The following is a 14115-nucleotide window of genomic DNA, read 5'->3' on the forward strand; positions in this document are numbered from 1 at the left end:
AAGAGGTTAACAGAGGCGGACATTTAGCTGACATTGTCTTCCATACGTAATTCCCAACATTTAATAAAACATTTATCAGCATTAAACCATTTTGTTTTCATTTTCCATAAAGTTATACAAAATTAAAGTAGTAAACCTTCCCGGTGAACACCCTGTACATACATACATTCACTTTAGATGACAGAAACATTGATTTCTAATACCAAATATCAAACACATATTGCTCAGGCAAGTCTTTTCCTACCCTTGTAAAGTTGTTATTTTGTCACTTACGAGGTGTCGTTTCTTAAACCTCGATATGTGCACTAACCAATTGATTTTTACAACGACTTATTTATACAGATCAAAAAAGAAACCATGCTGGGCTGATACATTGACTTCATTATTCAACCATTAACATTAAAACGGGCATGTCCGTAAATCGTCAGTGGGTGAATTTATAATTCTGTAAACCACCGTTTTAGAGAAGGCGTGTTATTGGTCACACAGGAGTAATATTTGATTGCATGAAGAAATGTTTCACCTGTAAAATGCTTTATTGCAATTTGAACAAATAAAAGTCTTCTCCTTCTTCTGAAACATGGGATCTATGAAATTGACGGAGACCGACTCCCCCTTATGGTGCCGCAGGATGTGTTTGTTCAGTGACATCTCATATGTAAATTTCATCTCGCACGTTCCGCATTGATAAGGCTTTGAGGAGTTTTCACACTGCAGCCGTTTGTGCTTCTGAAGAATTTCATCATTAGGAAATACCTGTAATAATAGAAAAAAACATTAGAATCAATTAATAATTATTAGAAAAAAAAAAAAATTCGGTTAAGTACATGTTCAAACACGCACGTTAACATCATTTTACTCCCTACTTCAATTATAGTTTGTCAATTTATGGCTACGGCCGTATGTTGTAGCTTAACCACTGGGGAATGCCAAAAGAAATGGTGTATTTCAAAAAAACACTACTTTATTCTTAGGTCAATAATCATTGTAAAACAATCATTATTCGTAGAAAATTTTATCACACTTGAATGCTCAAAGACATAGCTTATAATGAGTATCTTTATAATTATCTTCAAATGTGTTAATCTTGCCCATTTTTTGAATAATATAATGCCTAATTCTTGCCAAATTTGGGATCACAGAGATTATCAATATAATTTTTTATCGTAAATATTTCACTATAATAATGTCGACATAAATTATACTGATGGTTTTGTAAATGCGATTGAAAATTAATAAATGTAAAAAATCTTAACACCACTGCACATTTATGTACTGAAATATGACTATATTCTAAAACATTAGAGTGAGAGGTTTGAAAGAATACTATTTTATGTAATAAAAATACTTTATGCAGTCATCAAATGTTTAAAATAAATATAAAGGATAATAAGGCTTCAAAATTATATAAATAGATTATCTACAAGGTTTAAGGAATGTCCAGGATCATGCTTTGAAAATAGAAAAAAAGCTCCATTTTGACCCACGCTGAGCACGTCCGCCCTTAAAACATGCAAAATTTATTTGATGACTGTTAAAAAATGTATTCAATTTGAAAGCAATGTTTGCAGTCCGTTGATAATCAAACAAATGTCTATGTATGGGCATTTGTGTAGGTTAAAAAGTAGTTTGGGGGAAAATGTATGTGGGCTTTAGGTAGGTTGGCAGTTTGTTAGGTGTCACCCGAACCTCCTTTTAACTTATGGACGGTTGAGGAACTTCTTTGGTGGTTGGGTGTCTTCCATCCTAGAGGCACGGCCTGCTGAACGGAGTCGCCCCACATTCACGTGTGAGACAATGTAGAGATCATCGTACATTACATATAGTTCATGGTTGTACTTTCTTCGCCACATGCTATCTACCTCGGAAACAGGACCGAAGATCGTTCTCAGTATCTCCGTGGCACTTTAAATGCTCTTAAAGTTTGTCTTTCAAACTTTGAGACCGCGACAGGATGCAAAAACCCATCACTGTTGTATGTCATTGTTTTCAAACGCTGTCACAAAATTGAAATGGTTAACATTATAAATTAATGGAACTATATGTCAACATGTAATTTCTTAGTGATCGATAAGGTTTCTTTGGTGTGTTGTGGAGAAAAAGGAAGAAATCGTAATGAAACATACCTTACTGCAACTATCACATTTAAATGGATAATCATAATCGTGTGTTGCCATGTGACGGATGATATGATTGGTCCTTGAAAACGTTTCTGGGCACAGGGAACACTTGTGCGTTTTATATTTACGCTTTTTATAAGGACTCTTTTTGGATTTGTGAGTCATTGCCTGAAATTGTTCATAATACAAATATTTATAATCACATTCTAATAAAAATTGCTAAGTGAAGACAAAAGGACACGAGAGATATTTTGGAGAAACTATATTTTTAGGGTAGGATTCATAGAATATTATCTTCAGCATCAAGTTCATCATTTCATAAAAACAATATTAGTGAATAGATGACGAAAACATTTCCTAAGATTCTTCTACTGTGTGTGTGGATCATAAATTCTTCTGAGCCATTTATATTATGTATAAAAAAATATGTAAATATTCACAATTTCATTAAATTAATATGCCGCGAAAGAATGTACGTAGCCAACAAGGAATTAATTATAGTGAAGACTAAATTAAAATAACATGACGACAATCATCTGTGAAAAATGAATCTGCAAAATTTAATTAGCTGGCCATATACGTACAGTTTTCGTAACAGGTTGAACATGGCACAGACAATAACTGTACGTTAGTGGGCACACCACAGATCAGTTTAACTACCCCATTTAAATCTGTCGAACTGTCAACAGACGTGCCCATATACGTACAGTTATTGTCTGTGGCAGAGCAAGTATCAAAAACTATGGAGGTTAGGTTCGCGGAGATATTACACAGGGGTATTGTTTAAATTAGTTTTAGGTATGGTATACTTGAACGATATTGATACACGAATAATTTTACTTTGAATTTATTATGGTTATTAATTGTTTTTATAAGAAACAAATTGACATAAAATACACACCTATGACGTTGGTAAAATAAATAATGATTTCGCTAGTGGATTGTGTATTTTATCGATTCACCGAAACAATATTATACACATTCGTGTAAATATAAAATAAAATCTTTTCTTTTGAATAAATTATTCCCTTTAATGGACAGTATTAATTATCTATGTGGTCATATTTTTAGAAAACGGTAATATTTATGAAGGTATTGATTTTATATACAATAAATTTAAACATGCCACAAAATTATATTTACATCAATCATCAGTATTATAATTAATTACTATGATATTATTAAAATATATACTTAAATTTTATTTAGATTTACCGACATTGTCATTCACAATTAGGTATATTAATTTATGTTGTGAACGTCTTAAATTAATAATTTGTAATATTCACTACATACAATAAATAAAATTTGAGTACTGAGTTATTAGTCTATATTTTCACAATAACTTAATATTTATAATGCTCTCTAAAATTTTAACATTTATATTATATTGTATAAAATAATATGTTTACATAAATAACTATAACTTTGTTTTACTCTCGTAAAAATAAATAAAATATAATTTTTGCGACTCCGCGTACATAATATTATTACATTTTTAATAATGAATGAAATTGAATTTGTATTTTATAACAAGCAACACCAGCCGCAGTTGTATCGCGCGGTATATTCTACTTTACGTTATCAACATCTAACGTCATCAGAGAACTTTCGGTGAGTTGAAATTCCAACAGTTTTACAAAAACACGGGAGTGGGGGTCGCTGGCAGTTTGAACCTGGCACACATCTGGCAAGTCAAAAACTGTCCGTCTATGGGCGCAGCTGATTATCTACCAAAGATAACTGTATGGCCGCCATTACGTATTAACTGGCATGTTCAACCTGTTACGAAAACTGTACATATATGGCCAGCTATTGCTGTAATAAAATGATGGTCATTGTTTAGTCTACCAAGGAATACTTTCTTCAAAATTTTGTATGTGGAGGTTGGAAACATCTGGTCAGATAAGTTTTTTGAATTATGCACACACGCATAACTTAGAGGGAACATTGATCAGTAAATCAATAATTTCAATTGCCTCCCTGTAAACTTGTAAAATATCCCTTTTGACTAAAAAATGTTTAAACATATTTTTATAATGACTATAGTTTTTACCAATTGTTACCGTTTAGCAGATGCAGTTACTCAATAATGGTAGTATCACACGGTGTTGCCAACTCACGGAAATATAATAAAATAGTATTGCAATACATTTTTGGGTTTTCACCGCGTGTTCTACCACCTTCTTTCCTCGACGTTTCTGGCTCGTTGTAGAGGCCATTCTCAAGAGATTACAACTCAAACATTATATGGATAGAATAGGTTGTAAACTTTAGTTTAAAAAAGCACAAACATCACTGCTACCTGTTTCAGTTGTGAATCACTATCATCGTTATCAATTAATGCATCATTGAAATCGTAATCATCATTTATATCCTCGCAATCAACTTTTATCTCGTTGATATATCTGTCAACATCCCCGATTCGTATATCTTCAATTATTACATCGGTTAAATATTCGTTAGTTAATATTTCTGGATCCGCATCCAACACCTGGAAAACATATATTACATAATCATATAGACAACTATTTATAATACATGAAGGAAAAGTGTTTTGGTAATAACTGTCTTGAGAAATTGGAAGGATCAATTATTGCTCTTTCTCACAAGATGCAGAACTCACCTGACTTCGATGATGACAATTGCGAAAGCAATAATTATTGTGTTCAATCAAACAATTTGATTATCAATATACATAACAGGTGGCCCTCGACTTTCCAACGTTCTACTTTCACACAATTCGCTATTTCGTACATTTCTTAAAATTTAGATTTTTGTTGATAATGCAAAAACTGTGCACTCCTCTGCTCCCCGTCACCTTGTCAAATACGTAAAAGGGTGGTATTCAACTATTTCAAGTTTGTAAAGAAAACACCTGATTTCTAATACGCCTCGTGAACTTTATTCTACCCATTGATAAATAAATATTTTAAAGTACACTTTTTGATGTTTTTTTTCCATCTCTCTACTTTCGAACACTCAACATTCAAACACATTTTCAGGAACCAATTATGTGCAAAAGTCGAGGGCCGCCTGTACTCATATAATTTTTTATCATAGTTTTTTATTTACATAGGTTTATGTATTTTTTTTTCACTACTGAATAAGACATTCTGAATGTCTTGGACTTGTAATATGAAATTATCACGCATGTAAAAAAACAAATAAATGTGAGCTCTGGTGATAAAATTAAGAGATACAATTTACTGAACTGTTTTACTTTGACAACTTGATTAAAAAAAAAAATACAAAAATACCTACTCTTCAAAATTATATTTATATTCTTTCTTCCGTCAGAGTAGAACTTGCATATGCGGTATTATTAATTATTCCATGCAATTTATATTGAATTATTATATATAAGATAGCAGTAGCGAAGGGTGGAGGTAGGCTGTTAAGATTCGACATAAACAGTGCACACCAAACTTCGTCAGTTATACTTATTGGTTTTTATAGAACTAAGACTACAATTTACAGATGGTGTTGGTTAGTTTTTAAAAATCAATTAAACCCTGCCTAAATTAAACCGTAATAGTTTTGGTATATTTTGGGCAATACGACAAAATTGTGCTCACATTTTCATTCATACTTATTTGTTTTCGTTGGATTAAGAATTCATAATACGCATGTTGTTGGTTCAGGTTTTAAATTTATTAAAACCCTGCGTAAACCAAACTATAATAGATAAAAAATATTATTCTATCTATAAAATATCCAAAGTTATGTATGATTTAATTGCAAAATTTTAGATATTTTATACATAGACGAGTATTTTTTTACTATTATCTATTATGGCTTGGCTTTCGCAGGGTTTAATTGAATTTTAAAAAATAACCGACGATAAAAACAAATACGTATGACTGACAAAATTTAGAAAGTTTTTTTAACTATTTATGGCGGATCTTAACAGCCTACCTCCACTCTTCGCCACTGTTAGATAGGTACTCCATTAACAAATATATCTATAAAACTAACGCTACTCAATTCAATATAATATATACAAGAGATTTCAATTTGGTAAATAATAATAATTATTATCCATTGTTTAAATTGATTGTTGGGGTGTAGTTAGTTAGTTACTTACTTACTTAATTTACATTTCAAATTACTGCTTGGTAAAAGCAGTGATTGTTTTGTTGCAAATTAAATATATGGTACTGCTCTTTCATGTGGTTAATCCAATCTATTGAAATAAGACAGTATTCGATGGTTACTTTTATAAAATTTACCATAGCAGTCTCATTTCTCAGTCTACTGGAGGAAATTTAAGGTTTAAACTCTTTTAATGAAAAATATCACTAATTATTTCACTCATCATAAATTTAAGTAATGGTTGATTGGATTGAAGTTTTACAATATTTCTTAATAACATGACATTTGAATTATGTTTTAATGTAAACTAATTGGAGCACTGTTGATTTTATTTAAACACTACGAGGTACTGGCTGTCTGAGATGACAGATGCATACTAGAAAAAGGTTATCATAAAAAATCGACACGAGATAATATGTTTTTATAGATTTTTTTCTCTTAACGTTGTGATATATTCAATTATTGTTATGATAAGATCAAAGTGATCATATTGACTGAAGGAAATGAAAAAAACATTAGATAAAAACTTAAAATTTTGCTTTGTAAGATTATAATTGTAAAATATAAATTATCATCACAAAGTAAGTACATACGTATGTGTTCAATGGAAAATACATAAATTAAGTTATATTCTGAATAATCGAAAAGAATAAAATATGAGGAATCTATTTTCAAAAAGCGATATGTTCACAATACAATATTTGTGGTAAACGACGTTTTCATGTGTTAAATGTAAACTGATTGGTTTTAATGTGTAAGTTTCTTTTTTCAAAGGTCGTATTGTATTTTCAAATAACTTAAAACAATATAGGTACCTTTTTTTATAAGCTGATAAACTTTTTATTGCAATGAAATATAAGAAAAATAAAATTGGAGATATTGACATTTATTTAAATGACTCTAAATAATCAGTTTCTGTAAGTCATGTTTGATGTGGAACCATGTCTTTCTTTGTGATACTTATAGGGTGTCATGACCAGCAAAGCTACATCACAAAATTGGGAGTAATTTAAAATGCTATAAAACTTGATATCGAAATGAATGAGGTGGCATTGTATAGATTGTATAAATAAAAACTCTGCCATTCTGGGCAGTGTTGACCTGTGTCCCCCTGATAACTATCTTAGAAATAGAGACCATCAGTTGTTTATTCTCCCAATGTGCAGAACCAACCTGCCACTGGTAATGCCAATTGGGAGGGCGATAACTATGTTCAACGAAATTGCTTCGGGTGTTGATATATTCCACCTACGTGAGAGTGAGTATAGGTGGACGATGTTTTATAAATTCTTAAAATAAGGTCTGCTTAAGTTTCAATATGAAAGAAGCCCTGTCTGCGGTAAGGTTTTTCAAAATGCTATTCTTCGCTGTATTATGATAAATACGGCAATTAAAAATAGCTGGTATAACTGTTATCATGCCTAGATACATAAGGTTCGAAGTGCCACACTAAAAAATAGAATCGATTGTCGAATTTAGCTGTGTTTACTTTAATAAAATCACCCATAGTCCCTTGAACCGAAAAATTATGTAGCCATATTTGATGACGTCAAAACGCGTCGCATTGATTGTGCGCCCATGAAAATTAATAAATCACTCACACTAATTTTATTTTAGTCATGTTAGAAACACTTAAAAATGCCATTAAAAATATTGAAAAAATAGCTTTTATTGTGTCGCATATTATTACATGTTTTATGGGTCGCGTAAAGTTGAGTCGATTTTTACTAGATTAAACTTTTCAGTTTTATTGAGCATTGTGTTATGTTAGTGATTGTCATTTCATGTGTTATTAAAAAAACAATATTTATTTAAAATGTGTAAATATGTAAAATCTGCGTAGTGCTATAAAAACATTTTTTGCGTAAGGTTTTAATATTTTATAAACATTAAATTGCATGCTACGATATGTAATATAGTTGAAAAGTCAATATTCCATGATTTATATTTTATATTATATTGCATACCCGTGTGTGTGTGTGTGTTTTTTTTTATCAAACATTTATACATTTTATATATTCCTTCATAGCAATTTGTAATTTATTGGTAAAACTTGCAATCGTCCTAACTAAAATATAGTATATTATATTTTTTCATTCCGTGTGGACGCATCTTTACTACATATTTACGAATTTCAATAATGAGCTCAATTTATGACTTTCAAACAATTGGGGTGACGCGTCATGAGTACATGACCATGAATAATAAATGACATAATCCAGAACACAAGCTCAAGTACATATTTAGAAATATTTGGACGACACATTTCTGTTTTCGGTTCGTTTTTTTTGGTTGTCTTTTATTCCTGCAAACATGATGTTGAGATCGCGGTGAATATTCAACTTTACACGGTAAATGACTCGGCGCACACTCAACTCGAATGAAAATATTTTGTATACCTAGTGCGTAGCCGTTGAAAAATGCTGCGTAGATTTGAACTGATGCAATCGTACCGGCGAATCTCAATAGATCGAGAGGGTTCGAAATATCGATGTTTATGAAATAAAAACAACATATTTTTGACAAAGTTATATAGGTGGAAGTAGGCGGATGGATCGGGCTGTTTTTTAATAAAATTCTCAATGCCGCATGAAAAATATTTCTTGCGTTATCAACAGGTTAAGGTTTGCGTATCTGACCGCTATACGGTCGCCCATGTGTTACGTACTAGCCGTATCCTACTGGAATACGGTCGCCGGGAAAGGGTTAACTCATCCGGTGTACTTCCTTGTACCTATTTAATTAATATTTTTTGTATTTACACATTTCTACTATTACTACTGATCTATCTCTTTTTTTATGTAATACTGTTTTATATTTATTTGTTTCTAAATGTTATGTTGTGAACGTCTTAAACTTATAATTTGTAATGTCCACAATATGTCAAATATAAATAAATTGAATAACAGATTAAAGTTTCATTTAATAATACACATGCCACCGGCAAACAGGAAATGTTACGCAATTGAGGGAACGAATGTCACCCAACGAGCACGTTGCGTAGCACCTATACCATATGTCGCAGCAGAAAAAGTGAGGTGTCAAACTAATCCTTACGCTGAGCTTTAACTGTATGTGAATGGTAGAAAATATACAGAAAATAATACGATGAAGTGTAAATTTTCTTACATAATATTATATGAGATAAGAATCAAACAAAACGCACCATACGGGAGAGCGCAAACACTAAGGAATGGCGGGGGTGCCACTTTATAGACACTGAAAGAAAAAAATGAAAGCTCCCGCTAATGGCAACAATACATCACCAAGGCTGTCGACATCGGGTGTTAGAGCCGTTTCACATGGGACACCTGTGGTAAGCCACCTGCGTGGTAAGTGGCCACATTTACACATAACTAAATGGGCACGTTCAGACGGGGACACACGAGTGTCGCGTTCATTTATATATAAATGCGGAACCTCGCCATGCCGGTGGCGCCACACAGGTGTCCCGTGTGAAACGGCTCTTACAGTTACAAAACTAATCAAAATAACTGCAACTGTCAGATGAACTCCCATCGCACAATCCGACTCCCAGCGAAAAACAGCTGTGACTGATTTCTAAACATTTTTTTGTATGTTTTTGGAAGGCTTTAGTTATATAGAAGATATAGATCATTACAAAATGTATAAAATCGCACATAGAATATGTACAGTAAAACCTCGTTATTATGAATTCCACTAGACTGAAAATCGAAAAAAAATTCGAATTCCGAATTATGAAATGTATGAGGGACAATATAAATTTTTTTTTTTTGATTTTCATCAATATCGTTTACGATTATAGATATGCCTACCAAATTTCCGGTGCCGTGTGTGTTAATGGGTGATAAAATGTCAGGATTATTTTTATTACCTTCTTAAAATAAGTAATAATTTATGATGTTTTACGAAAAGAACTCACAATTTTCAATGACTGGCTCATGAAATAGTGTACTTTATTATGATTTATTGAATATTTTAATATGCCAGGACTCTGAAATAGTTTCGAATTACGAATTTGAATTAAAGGTATGGTTTTATATGAAAATAATGTTCAAGGGACTTTTTTTTCGCGAAAATTACAAATTACAGTGAATTTCGAATTATCCGTGTTCTTATTAACGAGGTTTTATGTACATATTTTTTGTAATTTGTAAGACAATATGCAGATTTATCGGCTTTTGAAAATAGACGCCTCATATCATAAGACCCATTAACAACTACATAGTTTAAATATAAAAAAAGTCTTACTTTCTTATGATCAGCTAACATTGTTGTCTTCTGTATTAAATCTAAATTTTTAAAGCAGTCTGGGTTGTCATGAGTTTGAATGTGTGTTTTTAGAATGCTAATTTTGGTGAAAGTTTTATCACAAATTCTACATATTGATGGTCTTTCCCCTGCAAATAAACATCCAAATATTAAAGACATAATATGATAACCTCTCTATATGGGTATATTAATAGAGCATCAGCAAAAGCACATGTTGTTTTTTTCAATGGGTTTGACCCAGCCCATGGGCTGGGTTAATCACAACAATCATTTGACAATCATCCTTGTAAAAAAGTCTGTAAATTTAACCATTATTCTGTGGAGGCCCACTTCGCTTTTGAGCGAAAATGATAGTTTAGTTTTTTTACATTTTCAGATATTATGTTAACTACAATGTGACTTTTATATTAAGTCTTTTGTCACAGAGCTGACACTGTCACATCATGTGGTTTTTGCACACTGATATTAACTATTACGTCACATGCTCTTTGTGCATTGACTTATCATAGCAGATACTCTTATCTCTGGCACTATTGAAAGAAATAAAAACTTTCTTTTCTGTTTCTCTTCCTCACAAAACTTCTACATTCAAAATAATGCTTTTTGTCTGCTTCTGCAAAGGTTGCGACATTTCAATGTTAATAAAACTCTACACAATATCGAATACACACTGAATTATGAGTGCGTGGGCGTTTTTTAGTGCCAGAAACAACCGTAGTGATATAGAAGACTTGATATAAAAATCGCATTGTATGTAGCCTAAGACCTTGAGACAATCACTTGCAGCTGATGGTAAACACCGGAGGTTGCACATTCATGTGTGGTATGAGTGACCTGACCAGAAGCCTAGCAGTAGCCGGTATGTGAGGGCACGGAGATCACCGGCTGATAGTAGTGACTAGCTACAGGCCCAACCGCTGCCGTAATAACAGGTTCGACACTGTATGTATGAACGCCCCATACAAACAGTATATATGAACAGTATTCAGCATTTTAAAACAAAGGCGGCTGTGATTATTGATTGTGCCAATACATGGCCTAATAATTAAACAATCATTTATCGTAAATTGAGATTAAAGTTTAAATGTGTTGTAGCATATAAATATTATTAATTTTATTGTTTAATTCACCCGACAGGTCTGATATAAAAAATGAATGCAATCATTACATTTGCTGGCAATATGCTTTTCAAGGAATTGTTGGAGGTTGTCACAAAATATGTAAGTCGGTACACACTCACGTAACCACGAGTAATTTTATGAATTTTAAAAGTTTTTTTTTTTGTTAGAATTTTCCGATAATATTCATTAGGTTTCTTTGGTGAATTTCACATGATGATGTGAGCAATAACATCACAGAAACACTACGTTTTCTGTATTGTATGGATTTTATAATTTACTTGATCTGAAGTTAACGTCAGCCCCCCAAATGGCAAATTTATATTGCTATCAATATAGTACTGCCTGCATGTTGTTTCAAGGTATTTCAGAAAGATTTCGAATGTTTCAAAGTCTTACAGCGAATATTTCATTAATAACCGGATAATTTACCATGGAATATTTCTACACCAAGTTCTACTTCTATATTGACGACTGGTTCCACAGCTAGATCTGTATATATATCCTTATTGCTTGTTCTGTTGGTTTCATTAAGACTTTCATCATTTTCAGTTTTAATTTTCATCTATAACAAAAAAATTAAATCAATATTATAAATTCTCCTATGCAATGAACAATAATACAAGTACACTCGGTCGATATTGATGATATGATTGGAATTGACTACTTTATAGTATTCCCTAGAGTTGGCGAACAATACCCCATTGTTTAGTATATAAAATAGTCGCAGTACTCGTAGTAAAAACGTTTTTTTACTAAATGTCTGTAATTGTAACTGATGTTGGTGATTTCCTTCCATCTGGAGCAATTATGTGATTATTCAAAATGTGTTGATTAGGATGTGATAATCCTTTTCAACGGGTGGAACTATTAATTTTAAGTTGGTTTGATTTCCAAGACACAACTCCGAAATATTTGTAAATGCAATTTGAGAAACCATTTGGTTTAAAAATTTGCAGTTTGAATATGTGCTAGCTAGAGAAAAATGTTTATGATAGTAATCGTACCGTTTCCAGAATGCCCTTCAACCGAAGCTTTTTTGCCAGGATATCTTTCTTTGATGGCCTTCCTCTCTTTTTAGGCACACTCTTCTCACCGTGTGTCAACGTCAAATGCGTCATGAGCTGTTCTTCTCGTTTGAATGTAAACCCACAAAATTTACAAATGCACGGTCGGCTATTTTCTGAATTTCTTTCACTGGTAATTCCTTTTTTTTCATGGGAAGGCACATTTTTCACAACACTCTTGGAATGACCTGTTAGATTGGCAAACTTAAATTTACAGAAATTCAATCACATAAATTTTTGATTAGAAAAACAGTAGTCTAATATAACTCAGTTTCGTACGCCATGTTTTCAGAATTACATAATCTAATGATTGTCCTCGATAACGTGAGTAAACAAATAGTTGTCAAAGTACTATATAAGATTTTAAAGATTTTCAACAATATAACAAGATTTAACTTGAAAGTGCATTGCAAGACATTCAAAATACAAATAAATAAAGTGTATAAATAACTATACATTCTAGTTATTTCATTTGCTGTAGAAAACCATTACGATGACCAATGTTTTCTAATAGATATGTATGTTTCTCAAGTGTTACAAATTACGCATGTTCAATAACGAACGCAACATTCTGAAATATTGTATACTCATTGAACAAAAAACAGTTTAATTAAAAATTATTAGCAAGTGCAAACACATTAAAAACCAAAATTTAGAAACATCTTGATGCCATCTAGGAATGAAGGTAAAATATCTTCATTGAAAATCGCGGGTTTAACAAAATTTGAGATAAAACTTTGGACGCATTGATAGTAAATATAATATGATCGCTTAGTTGGTAATCCGGACTCTCTTAAAATCCATTTAGTTTGAATAATCTAGGTACTAAAAGATGTTGAATCTTCCTCCAGATGGAGCCTTCTTTCGTTTCCATATAAAAATCATTTAAGTTCCAAATTGACATAATTGCCATTTTGAATGGAAGAAGAAAACCACAAATAAGACAATCCTGAGAATTTGTATGAAAATTAGAGGTCCTTTTTTGCCTCATTGTATGTTTAAGCTCCATCTCTATATAAGAAGATTTTATCTTTGGTTCTACTGTATTATAATAATTTAATATTTAATAACCGGTGTGGTGCTTGTCTTTGTGAGTTTCTAGACTTTCTGCAGTAGAACATACGTGGTCGCATGAATCGCATGAAAAATTATTTGTATCTTTCAATTTGTTGTGAGAATCATCTGCTTTTTTACTCTTGCTGGTTTTTTTGAATGCTGAAAATGAATAATTTCTCTATTATAATAGGTAACTCAATTTGTTCTGTGCATAGCCATAACCAGTCAGCCGGCTCGCACATCTAAACTCGTCTCGTCTGCAACATGTCGAATGCATCGATGTGACGGAATCGTTATTCACAAAATACTTGTTATTTTATGGACCTTCGCACACTGCTGGAATGAAACATTTTAGTTTGAAATAAACAGCTGGTGTCGGTAGGAACAAATTGCACGCAGGTTGCT

General features: G+C 32.0%; 1 protein-coding gene across 1 annotated transcript in view; it reads right to left on the bottom strand.

The window, feature by feature from the left end:
• The window catches only part of LOC147079845 (uncharacterized), a 41257-nt gene that overhangs the window by 16953 nt on the left and 10189 nt on the right, over positions 1–14115 (bottom strand). Inside the window, exons 4-10 of the mRNA XM_085944806.1 lie at positions 13726–13869; positions 12595–12842; positions 12020–12152; positions 10449–10597; positions 4426–4614; positions 2127–2288; positions 524–756 (exon numbers count right to left, since the gene is read on the bottom strand). Of these exons, the coding sequence (XP_085800932.1) occupies positions 524–756; positions 2127–2288; positions 4426–4614; positions 10449–10597; positions 12020–12152; positions 12595–12842; positions 13726–13869 (1258 nt within the window). The remainder of the gene's footprint in view (positions 1–523; positions 757–2126; positions 2289–4425; positions 4615–10448; positions 10598–12019; positions 12153–12594; positions 12843–13725; positions 13870–14115) is intronic.

Source organism: Rhyacophila brunnea, unplaced genomic scaffold, assembly GCF_057557595.1.
Source record: "Rhyacophila brunnea isolate RB1 unplaced genomic scaffold, BYU_Rbru_1.0 scaffold_1, whole genome shotgun sequence".
NCBI lineage: Eukaryota > Metazoa > Arthropoda > Insecta > Trichoptera > Rhyacophilidae > Rhyacophila > Rhyacophila brunnea.